At 38.4% G+C, this 14753-nt stretch overlaps 1 protein-coding gene across 2 annotated transcripts in view; it reads right to left on the bottom strand.

The window, feature by feature from the left end:
- Positions 1 to 14753, bottom strand: part of TWF1 (twinfilin actin binding protein 1) — an 18802-nt gene extending 4049 nt beyond the window's left edge. Inside the window, exons 1-8 of one of the 2 annotated variants that reach the window (XM_056510428.1) lie at positions 14676 to 14753; positions 11453 to 11530; positions 8716 to 8894; positions 7420 to 7515; positions 6119 to 6223; positions 1663 to 1788; positions 1314 to 1464; positions 782 to 903 (exon numbers count right to left, since the gene is read on the bottom strand). In XM_056510428.1, coding sequence (XP_056366403.1) covers positions 782 to 903; positions 1314 to 1464; positions 1663 to 1788; positions 6119 to 6223; positions 7420 to 7515; positions 8716 to 8894; positions 11453 to 11530; positions 14676 to 14700 — 882 coding nt within the window. In that variant the 5' untranslated portion in view covers positions 14701 to 14753. Of the gene's footprint in view, positions 1 to 781; positions 904 to 1313; positions 1465 to 1662; positions 1789 to 6118; positions 6224 to 7419; positions 7516 to 8715; positions 8895 to 11452; positions 11531 to 12125; positions 12178 to 14675 lie in introns of those variants that run through there. The other variant, XM_056510422.1, reaches the window with a different exon arrangement.

Genomic DNA, 14753 nt, shown 5'->3' with positions numbered 1-14753 from the left:
CAAATACATGCTCAGAAATTGCTGTCTGCAGGAATTTTCAGGACTCACATGGTGCTTTAATTTTGTTGTAGAAAGGCAATTTCAGAAAAATAATTACATACAAATACACATAGCAAAAATCTAGTTAATTCATCTCAGTAAAAATGGTTAGTATTAGCTCTGCTATTTTTAAGGGAAACAATCTCCACAGAAACTAAGCTTCCACAATAGTATTAAAAAAGTAACTGTAGGTCACAAATGGACTTCTGTGATCTCTGCTCAGGAGGTGAGAAGCAACTTTTTTGCACTGCAGTAAAATCTATACAGTGTGAAAAGATCAGCTTACTTGCAATTGCTTGTTTGGCCCATCAAGAACTCCTAAGATAGCAGTTTTCATTTTCAGAACTCCAGCATGAATTTATTTTGAAAATCCCTACATAACCTTGGTTTTAAATTAATTTAGTGTTTAACAACAGCAATGTGTTGTGGTCCAAAATAAGACACAACTTTGGGTGAGAAATCATGTTAATTCTATAAAGTCCTTCAAAGTACTCTTAAATACTTCCTTGATGCAGAAGGATATATTTGTTCAGGATAAAAGTGTAGAAATTATGAAACAGAGTAAAACTTCCATGACTTAACTTTGTATCTCTAGCTCCAACAATTATTTCCAGTTCAGGATAAACTAAGTTACATAACACCTGTCACAGTTTAGACAAGGTGCTGACAGAGACAGTTATAATTTTACATGAAGAAGGGAAGACAGGGATGGAGAAAATACCCACATACCCACTGAACTTACCTTTCTGACTATCTGCATCCACAACTGCGTTTCTACAATTTCTAACAGTGGACTTTTGCAACTAGAGTAGAGCATTCGTTCTCGTATACTACAGGTATACCCTGGCATAGAGTAGATGAAAACTGCAGGAAGAGAAAACAACACCACAAATCAGGCCATAAATACACTCCATCAAAAGCTGTATCATAAAACCATTTATAGCAGAGAGGCAATGGAAATGAACTATGCAATCTGAAAACAAAAAAATGTAGTGATGTTCTGGAGCTTTTTTGCTTCAGCAAGCGTTTCGTTTCAAATAGGGGATAAGACAATGGCTGGTATCTGTATATTTCCCCATTTATGGGCATTCATAATCAGAAGGGATACCTCACTACTTTACAAACATAAGAGCTTTCCTTCACAAGTTCACAGTTTCACAACCAAATGACTCTGAAATTTATCATCATGCTGACACATCTTCCTCTCTGACTCAAAATCCCTAAGGAATTTGAAACAAGCCAGTGAAGTTTTGTATTGAGAAATTTTCTCATACTTATGGATTCCAAATAGTCTCCTTCATGTGTGTGCTTATACAGGAAAAAGTGGTAACGCGCAGCATCCTTTGGAACTCTTTTTGGCAAGTCCTTAAGTTCAGTGTCAAGTGTGTTGGCCAAAATAATAGTTTCATTTTTCATATCAATTTGCTGTGAACAAAGCAAACATGAATATAGTTAATGCACAAAAAAGCAAACCAGAGAACATGACAGGATGGAAAAAAGCTTGAATTAATCTAATTCAAAATGATAATTTATCAGCATACTACATCAACACACATTGTTTAATATGTAGGTAATCTATTTTATACTCATTATTAAAAAATAGTTAAAATATTTTATACTTGCCAGTTGTACATAATTGAGTTTCTTATTTTTCAGTTTCTCCAGAGCCTGAATAGCTTCTTTAGCAATGGGGAATGCTACTCCTTGCAGTGTTTGATGCTTGGTATCTACACCAACATCCGCCTGTACCTGGAACACAAGTCAGCTGAGATGTTAAAAGCAATCACTGCAGGCATTCATTTGGTTTCATACAATGATTAGCAATGCATTCCATGTAGTTACACACAGAGTTAGCAGTAGCTATTCCAAAAATAAAGTACCCCAAAAAATCATTCCCATATACAAAAGATTTGTATTTTTTAATTTAGAGGTCATGTTTGTTTGTGAAGTTTCTTATCTCTGAAACAGCTCTGCTTAGCAGAGAGACGAAACCAGAGAAAACTGGTTCAGGTGTCAATGAAGAAGATCTAAGTTAAAATCTGATATAGAGACCAGGAAGAAAAATCTTGATTTTCATATGCTGTATTTTGAACTGAAAATATTCCTTATAAACTTTGTTATAGCTTGAAAAATTTTAGATCAAAACAAAGACATGATTTCTAGGGAGTCAAAATTTTTGAAGGAAGAGAGAAATTATGAGACAAACTGATCTTCCCAAAGGAAAAGTAAAGCTACTACTCTCCCTCCTGCTTCAACATACTTCCCCAAAAACTCTATACCAAAACCAAAGCAAACAAGACAAACAAACAAAATCCTAATTTCTTATTTCTAGAAGATCTAGCACTAATAAAAAAGAAAAAAAGGACAAACTAGACAATTGTTCATAATCCGGTTATATTATCCAGTGAAATTATTTGAGAGAACAGTTATTTTAAAGCTGATGTTCAAGAATTTATGTTTATCTCCATATTCATTCAGTTTCTCTCAAAATGAGGTCTGGTCTCCAGTCTTCTTTGGTCTTCATTTATTGTTTAAGTACTGTTTTTTGAATATATTCACTTCCTTTTAAAGTTTCACAATTACCTTTAACACTGGTTATGAAACTGCAAAAGTTTAAAAAGTGTACCAAATGGAAAGTAGGGGCTTTAGATCTATCAACTAGAAGATGTGCTGCTTTATTAAATAGAGATGCTAATAAAATATGAAACAAACTGATAAAAAAATTAAAAGCAAACACTTGTGGCAACACTTCACATTTTAAAGAACAGCTTGTCAGCAACAAGGAAAGAGGAAAAGAAAGCAAGTGGAGAGCTTACTTTGCACAAAGATTGATAAATTTATGAACTAGGTTATAGAAAACATGTTTTGCAAAATATATATCTGCATAGAATAGGCATCACAAAAATAATAAACCATAATAAAATACCATACTCTAGAATAAAATACAGGTAGAAAATAAGTACTCCAAACTCAAAAACAAGCTGTGAAGTGTGGAGATAGACAAGGGAAGAGAGTAACCCAGCATAACTCCAGATAGAAGAAAATGAACAGAACCACCTAGTCATTTAAGAATATTTAAGAGCTAAGATTTAGTTAATAATGGTTGCTGAATGGCAGATGAAATTTCCTGTGAATAAATGTAAACAAACTCAGGAGGAAAAAAACTCTCTTTTTACTTGTATGGTGATGGGGTTGAGCTGGCTACTACCATTCAGGAGCAAGACCTTGCATGTCATCCTGACTAAATCTGAAAATAATCCCAAGCAAATAAAAAAAACCCTGAACTCTCCCCACCCACAAATGAAATGTTATAAATTGTTAGGAAAAAGAGTAGGGAACAGAACACATTATTACGCACTGTAGATATCAGTAACATGTCTGCATCTTGAATACCACATGCAGATCTGGCTTCCCCATCCCTCCATCTCATAAATTATACAGCAGAACTGGAAAAACTGCAGAGAAAAGCAAAAGGATCAGAAGTATGGAGTGCCTTCTTTAGGATGGAGAACTACCCAGATTAGGACTTGTCAGCCTGGAAGAGATAACTGATAAGGAATAGAACAGACGTCCATGGATAGAGAATCGTGGGACAGTTGGGGTTGGAAGGGTCCTTTAAAGGTGATCTAGTCCAACCCCCCTGCAGTAGGCAGCAACATCTTCAAACAGATCAGGTAGCTCAGCCCCATCCAACCTGACCTTGAATGTTTCTAGGGATGGGGCATCTACCACCTCTCAGCAACCTCTCCCAGTACCTCATCACACTCGTCATAAAACAAATTCTTGCTCATATCTAATCTGAACCTACCCTGTTTTAGTTTAAAATCATTCCACCTTGTTCTATTGCAACAGGCCCCACTAAAAAATCTGTCCCCTTATTTTTTATAAGCCCCCTTTAAGTACTAAAAGACCACTAAGATTTTCCTGAAGCCTTCTCTGCTTCAGGCTGAACAACCGCAGCTCTCAGCCTTTTCTCACAGGGAGTATGTTCCAGCCCTATGATAATTTTTGTGGCCCCCTTCTGGACCCACTCTAACAGGTCCATGTCTTTCTTGTGCTGAGTACCACAGAGCTGGATGCAGTGTTCCAGGTGTTCTCACCAGAGCAGAGGGAGAGGATCACCTCTCTTTACCTGCTGGCTACACTGCTTGGCTTCATCTAAGGGGAGGGGGAAACTGAGGATTGACTGAATGACTCTTCTTTGCCTTCACCACACTATCTGTAGGGTATAAGAATTAACTAGAGATTCTAGAGAGCAGTCAGTGGTTCTTCACATGGTCTTTTATCAACCTATGGAATATGCCAACAAAACCTTTATGTGGATTTATAGAAATGACAAGACCAGATGATGGATGAAAAACCCATTAAGAAGAATTATGTAGTAAGAAGTATCTTTTGTGCAGGAAGATCCCTACCTGCAAATGTTGAGGCAACAGAAGAGCATTTAAGGTAATTATGGCCTTCTTGTCCTGCTCCTACATCTTTGCTAATTTCTTTCTTCTAGATTTCTGCTGCTTTTTCAAGGACTTGACAACAGTCTAGGTGATCCTTTGATCTGGCCCAGTAAAATATTTCTTAGGGTAATTATGAAAGAATATACATATGGAAAGCTTACTAAAATCAGAAAGCTTTTCATTTTCTAAGTCTAATTACAGGCTTTGTAATGGTGGAAACAATGAAGAGGAAAATGACATTAAGTTAATGTATTATGAGATGTTTCAAACAAAGACAAAATGGCAGCAATATAAAATTTATGTGTCCCTGAAAAGCAAAGGTATTGCTGTTGAAATTTCAGAACACATAAAGACTTAGTCTGCATGAATCAGCTTCTAAACACATTGTATGTAGCACCTACACTAATACCACCAGTGATCACCGATCCTGTAGAAGTTTTACATTCATTACTCATCATTCATCATCATGGGTTTTTTTTTAAGGCTGATGAAGTAAAATGCAGTATTTAATGATGGTGAATGTATTTCTGCATTAAATTGTTAAAATCAGACACAAAAACGAACAAAAGAAACCACTGGGGAAAAAAGTCAATAAACAACAAAGTTGCAGCAAAAACATAATAGAGTGAAAACATAAGAGAAGATACATAGCTGTATTTAACACAATGGCTGCCTGATAGCCAGCTACAGAAATAAATCATACTTCAAACACATGTACCACAGCTCTACTATACAAGTCTAAGGAACAAATAAGTTCCACACATGACCATTTTAATAAACAGTGTTCAAATGAAGGCAAAATGTGACAAACAAAATTCTCTGAAACTTTTCTGCCACTAGCTAGCTGGCAATTATCAACTTTTTTGGTTAAAGACATTTGATAGAGATTTCTGTAAAAAGTGTTTGTAGCATAGGCAAATCAGTCTCTTAAAGTGATCAGCTATTTTGTTTGGATTTCTGTTTTATTTTTATTGTAATCCTCTTCCTCTCAAAGACAAGTGCACTGGTATCAGAAACTATCAGAAACTCTCCTGTAAGAATGAAGCTGCTGAAATACTCTTGGCAATCACTCACTGCAATAATTGCTATTCTGTGTTTTCTCTACAATTTCTGCCACCATGGGAAATGCATGGGGACAATTACATGTGGACAACGACTGAGATTAGAAGACCTCTCCATAGGTCACCTTGTCCAAGGTCACTGTTCAATCAGACCCACCTAGAGCCAGCTGCCCAGTTCTCCGTTCAAACATCTTTTGAATATCTGCAGGATGGAGACCCCGTAACCTCCCTGGGCAACCAGTGTCAGTGCCTGGTGACCCTTCACAAAGAAGGACATCGAGTGATACTAAGAGCTGAAGTGGCAACAATTAAGCTCTGCAGTTGCCAGGCCTCCGATTCTCTCACTAGGCCTTTCAAACTCAGTGAGATCACTCATTCCACTTCAGCCATCATCATCCTGCAGTTTCAACCCATTGAGAAGTACATTTATATGCTCATCCACTCACACTTTCTGAAACTTCCCATTTTCTGTTCTGCTTTTTTTTACCCTAGAAAGGCATTTTCCTACAATACATTTGGAACTCTGCACTATTTCCCACACATGCTTGAAGACATTTTAGGTACCTCATTAATCTTAATTTGTCGAAGTTCCTCTTCTGCTGCCGTCAAAGGTGCAGGGGAGGATTGTGATATCAAATATTTTTTATATCCATTCAGTGAAACATCATCCTGAAAGCACAATATCAATATTTATCAAGATTTTTTTAGAATAAAACTTTTCTTCAAAGATTTTCTATGGAGCATTGCAAAAAGTAGTTGCCTTGCATGCAGTTATGGTCATTTCATTTGAATATTCCAATATTCCATTATGTCTTGTTTCGGAAGCCCAGAGGTATCCAGGTTAATACATATGAATTAGCAGGTGGGACCATAATAGGGTTCCACCAGAACAACACAGCTGGTTGCAACCAAACCAGCCTTGGGTTTAACAAAATAAAGACAAAGTTACCCACTGGATGCTGATGATCAAGATCCTGAGTGAGATCAGGAACCTGAACATCTTGAAGAAGCTGTGGTATTCCCACAGATGAACATTAAAGGCCAGCAACAATTAAGAAGTTTATAAGACACTGAAACCAGCAATTTAGACGTATAAAAGCTGTAACATAATGAGCCTGGAAAAAGTGAGTTACAGCAATGTCATCTTCCCTGTGCCCCAGGCCCATTCTGAAATAACAGTAAGACAGACATAATACTCCTTTCTCAAAACTGACACAGAAGCTCAGACACGAATTCCACATATTGCATAGACTGCTAATGGTTTGGTGCACGTGGCGGTGAGAGACTAGTTGATTCAACAGACAAGAAAAAGTAACAGGACTTCCACCAGTAAACCCTCTTAGCAAGTCAGTCACCTACCTCCCTAGAATACAGCCTCTCCAGAGAAGTTTGTTTACATGTTTGTTAGGATAATGAAGACTTCATGACAGCTTAATGATAAATATAATTAATTATTTACTCAGTGAGCAACAGAATTATTAGTCTCAAGTGCACCACAACCGTCCATTTCTCTCTCACAGCTTTTTTTCCCCAACCTCCATTCTTCCCCAAACCTCCAACTCCTTGATTGCATTAGAGGACTCATGCTCATGCAGCGAGATTAAGAGATATGCCTATCATTCTTAGGTTATTTAGTTTTCATAACCATTTGAAACAAGGACTTCTAAGCCTGACAATGTTAACTATATCTATTAACTTGTTCAAACGAGTTTAAATGTTATTTAATACTGGAATAATACACATAGCTTTTAACTCTTTTTTCCTTCATCCAAAAAGACCATAAACAACCCACATCAATACCAATAACATCAGCTACTATATTCAGTATTAAAGTCAGTGTCCTGACTTTGAAAAGATAAACTTACCTGTACTGTTCCAAATACTTCATCCTTAATATGGCCACCTCCAAATTCTTTCTTAAGTGTTGCTCGGGTTGCTGCATACAACATTTTTTGACGAACCTAGCATATAATAAAACAGCCACTTTTTGGTTTGGTTCTTTTTTAAAATTTTGCTGTACACAGAAAATCTAGCATGTTGGTCTACCAAGTCCATTAACAAACATCTTTCTTGAACTAGTATTTTAAGTGTTGAAATTGCACTATAAACTTTTAGAGCTCTGAATCATGATACTTATTCATACTATTAAACTCACAACATCATGATACTATGTATTATTGTCAAAGTAACTTCAAAACTGAATTGCAGCCTTAGATGTAGTATGAGCTTTTTTAAAATGGGAAAAAAAAAATCAACAATCTTTACCAATTTTAAATGGGAAAAAATCACAATTGTTTGAATCTTTTGTCACCTGGTCTGTGTACTAATGGACACAACAGACAGCAAAAGAACAGAACAGAAATAACTCATTATTACTTTTGATTTGATAGTGACTCCAGATAGTTATGGTTCAACTACAGAGTGGAAAAACTATGTTTGCTCCCTATTAATTGGAGTCTAACGTAGTCACTTACTCCTCTCTCAGCAGTCCCACCTTCCAACTTTATTTCACCATCATGTTATCTTCTCCACATTACTTCACTTTTTCCACATAATCATCTCTACGCACATCAACTTTTGGTGTCTTTTTATTTCCTATCTGCTAGTGAAAGCAGTAGGAATATTGGAACAGCCTTGCTTTTTGCCTTCCCTTATCTCACATTCCCAGAACCTGTATCCTAGCTTCTCCTAGAAATCCTTACTTCTAACCTCAGTCCTCTCCCATGCTCTCAGAGCACTAAGAAGCGGTATATTCTGTGGCACACCACATATACACAAGCGTCAGCTGGGCAGCCAGCAAGCCAAACAAAATAAACAGCTTGAGCTTACACTATAATCCTGCTCTATATTGAGCACCCATTAAGACTTCTGTCCTATATGTTTCCATAAATTTTTCTCAAGTACTGACATTAAGACAGGACAAAAAAAACTGTATTTTGTCCACCAGTCAGGCTAAAAATACATTGGACCAGCTGTACTCCATCTAGACCCACTGATTTTAATCATCTAAAGGAAACATTTTCCTAGTTTTCTTCTGGGAATGTAGGGAGACATTGGGGAATGCTTCATTCCTCAAATCCTTTTCCTTCATATCTCGGATTCAGATCAAATGGTACTGCTGAAAAATCATTAATATGAAGACTCTGATGACTGTTACTTACAGGAGAGTAATCAGGTGACCATGCAATGAAGATCCATTCATATCCCTGAGCATTCTGAGAATCTAATCTGTATAATATATAACATGGTTGCTTGTCTTCAAGAAGGGGAAGGACAAAGGAATCATAATCTTTTTCCCATGATCCAACTGGCTGTCTAGATGATCCCACAACAAGCTGCTCTAAAACAAATAACCAAAGCTACAGGTTAGCAACAATACAGTTTATACGGTCTGTCAAAATTAATAATTACAATGTGAAGTTAATTGTTCATAATTATGCACAGAAGAATGGAAGACAAGAACAGTAAATGTAAAATTGGGTGAATTCCTGCAAAAGCTATGTTCAAACCCTAACTTACTTTAACCAAAATACTGATAGTTGAGAAATAACATGCTGGTTGTTATCAAGTTCTTTGATCTGATGTGATACTACTGATGTTAGTTTTTAGCATAACATACATGGAATGGAAATAAGAAATGTTTTCTAACAGTTAGTGTATTTTTTAATTTTGAATACTTAGGTATAAATAAGATAAGAGTAAACTTTCAAACAGAATTTCAATTTTAGAATTATAATTACTGATGCTCTTGGTATAACATATTAGTGTTTGCCCTCACTGTAAAGAGTCAGTAATCCAGTTATACAGTGAAAAGAGTTTGGAATGAATATGCTTGCACTAATCACTGACTTGACTATGTCAGTAGATAAACCTCTTTCTAATATAGCTTCATAGCTATGCTCTCTTTAAATGACTGAAGTTGTTTATTATGTATAATTGGCTTAAGTCTGTATAGAATACTTCAATGGTATTTAATTATGTGAACAGCTGTAGCAACAAGATTTTTCTCTTATTTATACATCACATCTCAGTTTTCAAAGAAAAGTATTAGTATACTGTCTTACAAAACATTTATCAGCTTACCAAGAAATACTAGCCTGCCCAAGTGGAATAGAAATACGTTGTTTAAATGGGGTTCTGCAACTGTTTGAAGATCATCATAGTAGCCAGTATACAAATTACCTTTTGATGGTCTAGGGCTTAACTTATAAAACTTCAGACAAAAGTACAACACACAAATGCCTCTAAAGCAAAACTTCAAGCAACACATTCCACCACAGTAACTGACAGTAAGCTCAGGGCAAGGGTGTTTGGCCCTTCTTTGAATTAGACACACAGTACCTGAAGTTGCACATCTAAACCAAGAGTATTCAGAATGTACTTGCCAATTCTGAACTCTAGCTGGATTTATACCCACTTGGATTTAAGATGCAGCCAGAGGAACTTTGCTGCCCAGCAGCAAATCTCTTCTCTTATTAACTCAGATTAGCAAAACACGATTTGACTATTATCTGTTGGCTATTATCTGTTACTTAAAGCTCCTAAAGACAGATGAGGCAACTGCTCTTCTTCCAGTACAACACTGGGAGTTTTACAGGTTTCTTTTTGAACTGCAGAAAATACTATCAAAGATTAGATTCTGCTTCTTATAGAGATGAAATGCATATACTCATATCTATATATGTGTGTATACACACACACAAAAATGAAAATACAGGAAATGAAAAAATAGAGAAAGTATTCAATTTTTAAGTTATTCCTAGGCTTTCCTATTATAAATTAGCATATACACAAAAGCATATTGTTTTGCCTTGCTTAATGGGACAAAGCAATGGCTTTTCAGCATTTACCTTGTGCTACTTAGACTATCACAAAGTCCTGCCTGTAATCTTACTATTCCCACTGCCTTAAAGCTGTATTAAAATATCAGAAGACTTCCTAAGAAATGCAAACACAAAGGAGGTAACAGTAGGTTATTTACCTAACAATAAAAGTGTGTCTGTGTATGTATGCACACATAACTTTCTCCAGCTAGCAGATTTTTAGTGTACTGTAAATGTACATGTAAATGAATGAAGCCTAGAATAAACAGCTTCAAAGTGGACAGTTGACATACTTGAAAAGATGGACTAAACCAGAAAATATCTTGTACAACCAACCAATATTGCTATTCAAGAAAATAAAAGTAATTATATATTCTATCTTTCAATATTTGCAGCTTATATCCATTGCCAAGAAGTTAAAAAATCAAACTCAAGTTCTGATTGAAATTATGTGATTTTCTATTTCTATTTCTATTTTCTATTTCTATTTATATATTTTCTATATATGTTGAGGTTTAAGAAACTGCTTTAACTTTGAAGATTGAAATAAAATTAAGACTTATATAGGTATTTTTTATGTAGCCAGATTACTATTTAAACATCTGCTTTAGCAAGACTTTCTACATGCAGCACTTTTATACTGATATATCCTGGTTAAAAAGGCAGATAAAATTTACAGTTCTACATCTAAGGTGACTGGTTGTTGTGTAAGACTAGCTCTCTGTCTAGTGAAAGGAACCAGAGTGTCCAAATGCTACACAGGTATGGAAATTTTCATTTCTTTAGCAAGAGATAAGAATAAGCTTATTTATACCATCCATATGAAATACACAGCTGTTCTTGGTAAAATATGAAATTACATTTGGGAGAAAAATTTAAATGCAAAGATACAGTAGTATTGTAGTAAAAAAGCTTAGGATCACCAAAATTTAAATTTTACCTTCTGTAGATGAAAAACCTTAGTAACATTAAGTTTGGCAGAGTTCTGGTTTTTAAACAATTGTACATGTAAGTCATTAAAACAATTAGGAAAATAACTAAAAGAACCAGAAAAAAAAATTAAAATTCGACTAACCATTGTCAATGATTATTTTTAAAAGCCTGTATTGTCCATTTCTGGCTCCAACAAAGATGTCTTTAACACTTGCACTAGCTGCAAAAGAGAAAATAAAAGTAATCAAATTAACACATTTCACTTCCCTAGGACAAAGAATATTCATGAGGGTAAGAACAACACTGAAAAAATGTACTATTGGCCCTTTGCTACAAAGTTGGACAGAAAAACGAACACAGGAGTGATGCTGCTGCTATGCTGCACACTGTTCCAACCATCAGCATGCCACACAAAGATGAAAGGCAACATTACAAAACAGACCTGCTTTCGAGCAAATCAAATGATTTTCAACATTGTGAAAATTAAAGGTGACATCATATCATCAATCTCATGTTTCAGAGTTAACACAGCAACACAATAAAAATACGATGCATCTCAAATTACAACAGCTTCACGAAGTCTGCAGGCTTAGTACAAACTTTCAGACAGAAACTTTACGCCTGCCAGGAAAATGTTAGAGCTTGTCTGGCAAAAGTGATGGTCTTTCCTGAGAACACCTCTCTGCAGAGTACCAGTGAAAGCATCTTTCCTACTGCCTTATCTCCTTCTATGGTTGACAACATTGTTCAAGCCCCAGCCTATTGTAACAGGATAGTTTTACAGTGAATTTACAAAGTAACAAAAATATGTTTACATTTTGGTAAATCACATTGACGCTGTACCACCAACATGACAGATTCACTTCCCTAAGAACACTGTAGAACTGTTCTTGACTTGAGTGAAGGCCATTCTTATCTCAACTGCTCTGCTAAATAATCCAAGTGCAAATTAGTTTAACTATACCAGAGACAGAGGGTTGTAAGGATTTACTGAAAAACATTTATTGCAAGGTGGTCCTTTAAGCAATCCCATAGGATAGAGCATAGCAAACATTAACCAGGAAACAAATAAAATGGATTATTTATAGTCAGGCTGAGGCCAAGTGAACAGATGGTATCCAGCAACATTATTGCCCATACTTAAAACATTTTACATTTATGTTCCTCCAAGTGGTGCCAGGTCCATCCTGAGAGTCCAAAATGGCATGTTAAAAGAACATGTTAAGCAAACTGAACTGCAGTGGGTTACCAGTTCAATCCCAGTTTCATCCCAGTTGTTGTCTTCCCACTAACCAGTGCAGACCCTCACAGGAACTTGCTGCCAGTTTTTCTAATAATCTCTGCTGGTCTTCACCATTCCATTGAGCAACCAAACATTGCGCCATTTTCTAGATGTTTTGTTTCCCCAGAACATTCTTTATCCTCTTCTTGCCTATTATCCTTTTGATCCTGATTCTCTCATTTCAACACTACACACCAAAACAAGACCAGAATACAGCAGTCTCTACATAGATTCCAGAACAGTGTCAGTTTCCTGAAAAAATATTTTGAGACATTTGTGAAACCGGCTCACTAGCAAGTGATCTATGGGGGGTTTTTTTGTCATGACGGTTTCTGAATTCACAACAGTGATGTTATTTTCTGTTTAAACTTTCTGCATATCAGAGGGCCACAATCAAAATCTGGGCTTATTTCACAAATACTTTTGCAGGGAAAATTATTTTAAAATTATTTAGAAGACTGTAGACTCATTCAACTGTATTTCCCCCCAGTTACTGCATTCTGTGACTTCCTACAGTATTTATCTGCACTGGCCCGTTTAAAAAGTCCAGTCCTTTTAACAACTGCCTGGTACACATCACTGTGCCCATGACTTCATTTCTGTTTCCAGAAAAAAGCAACCCATGCTGCCAAATCTTGTAATTGTTTATGACTGACAGTAGCCTGTTTGTAGCTAAAGCCAGCAATGGAACAAGCAGAGCTATTCCTTGTCCAAATTGCAGAGGCTGATGCTTTGCTACAAACAGGACTCCTGATTAGTGCCTGCTGGGGCAGGTTCCTGACGGAAAGCTGCCGAGTTCTCTACAGCTCACCTCAGAGGACGAACGATTCCATGACACAAAGCAGAGCAGAAGAGGCTTAGCCACTCTTTTGCTTACAATAAGCAACAGAGTGTTCTTCTGCTCCTCCCTGCCAGCATCGCCAGGAGAACAAGGGATTATGAGTTACTAACTAACAGGTTTCCCCAGATTGGGGAAAAAAAAAAAAAACAAACCATGAACCAGGTGCACCTCTAACCTGAGAATGGTTGAAGAATTTAAAACAAGAAGCTGCAAAAAAAGACAAAGATTAGCATGCAAAAGAAGGAAAAGAGAGAGAGAAAAGGGTGCAAACCACACGCAGCCAATGGACAAAAAAGGAATAGAAGAGCAGCTAAGGGCTGCCGTGGCTGGGACAAAAGTCACCTTCAACAATAAATATCTGAGTGCAGGCAAAGTACGCGGTACTAGTCACCGAACACGCAGATTGCAGAAATCCAGACAGTAAAACCCGACCCCTCCATAATCCTGCAATATAATCCCTTCTTAGCAATTCTGTGATTCAGGGGAACCCGCTAATGCTGCGAAACAATACGCTGTCACCTAATTGCTCCTCGCACTCTCCAAGGCCTGCAAACATTGGAAAAAAAGGTTCCCACATACTTTTCCCCTTCGTGGCCTCCAGCGATGGGCTTTATAGTGACTCTCGTACGCCAGGGCTCCCGCTTCTCCCCACGGCCGTCGCTCCGGGCACCGGCAGCGACCCCCGGCACTTGCCGCGCTGTCCCACCCATCCCAAACTCGCTACGGCGACCCCGAGCAGGCGACAGCCCCCGGCCCGACGCTCGCTCCGCCGCCGCAGGAAAACCTGCACTGGGGAGCTACCTCAGCCCAGGGGGCCCTGCCCACCATTCACGGGGCTCTGCAGCACCTTCCTGGGGCTGCCTGCCTCTCCGTGCGGACAGGCGCGCTGCGCTGGGCCGATGAACGCTACAGCCTCCGCTGGACTGGGAGCCGAGCTGCGGGCTCCAGGAGCCGTGGCCGACGGGGACGAAACCAGCAGCAGCTCCCCAGCTCGCTCGCCCCCTCGCCAGCCCGCGGGCTCCTCCGGCAACAAAGAGAGAGCGCGGTAGTGGGAAGAATCCCTCCGGGAACAGCCCGCTAAGCGCCCGCCGCGGCCGCCTGCCCCCGCGCCGCGCCCCGACCCGCGGCGAAAGGCGCTCCGCCCGCCTCCCGCCCGGCTGGCACGGCCACCGGAGACGGGGCCGGCTGTCATGGGCAGCAGTGGGCACCGCGGAGCGAGGCGCGGGGCAGCCCCGCGGGTACCTTGGATGCCGGTCTGGTGGGACATGTCGCACCGCGCCCGGGCACCGCCGCCGCCGCCGCCTCCCCGCCCGGCACGGC

The sequence above is a fragment of the Oenanthe melanoleuca genome, chromosome 1A, assembly GCF_029582105.1.
Source record: "Oenanthe melanoleuca isolate GR-GAL-2019-014 chromosome 1A, OMel1.0, whole genome shotgun sequence".
Taxonomy (NCBI): Eukaryota; Metazoa; Chordata; class Aves; order Passeriformes; family Muscicapidae; genus Oenanthe; species Oenanthe melanoleuca.
The sequence above is the reverse complement of the archived record's forward strand: the minus strand, read 5'-3'. Positions and strand labels throughout refer to the sequence as shown.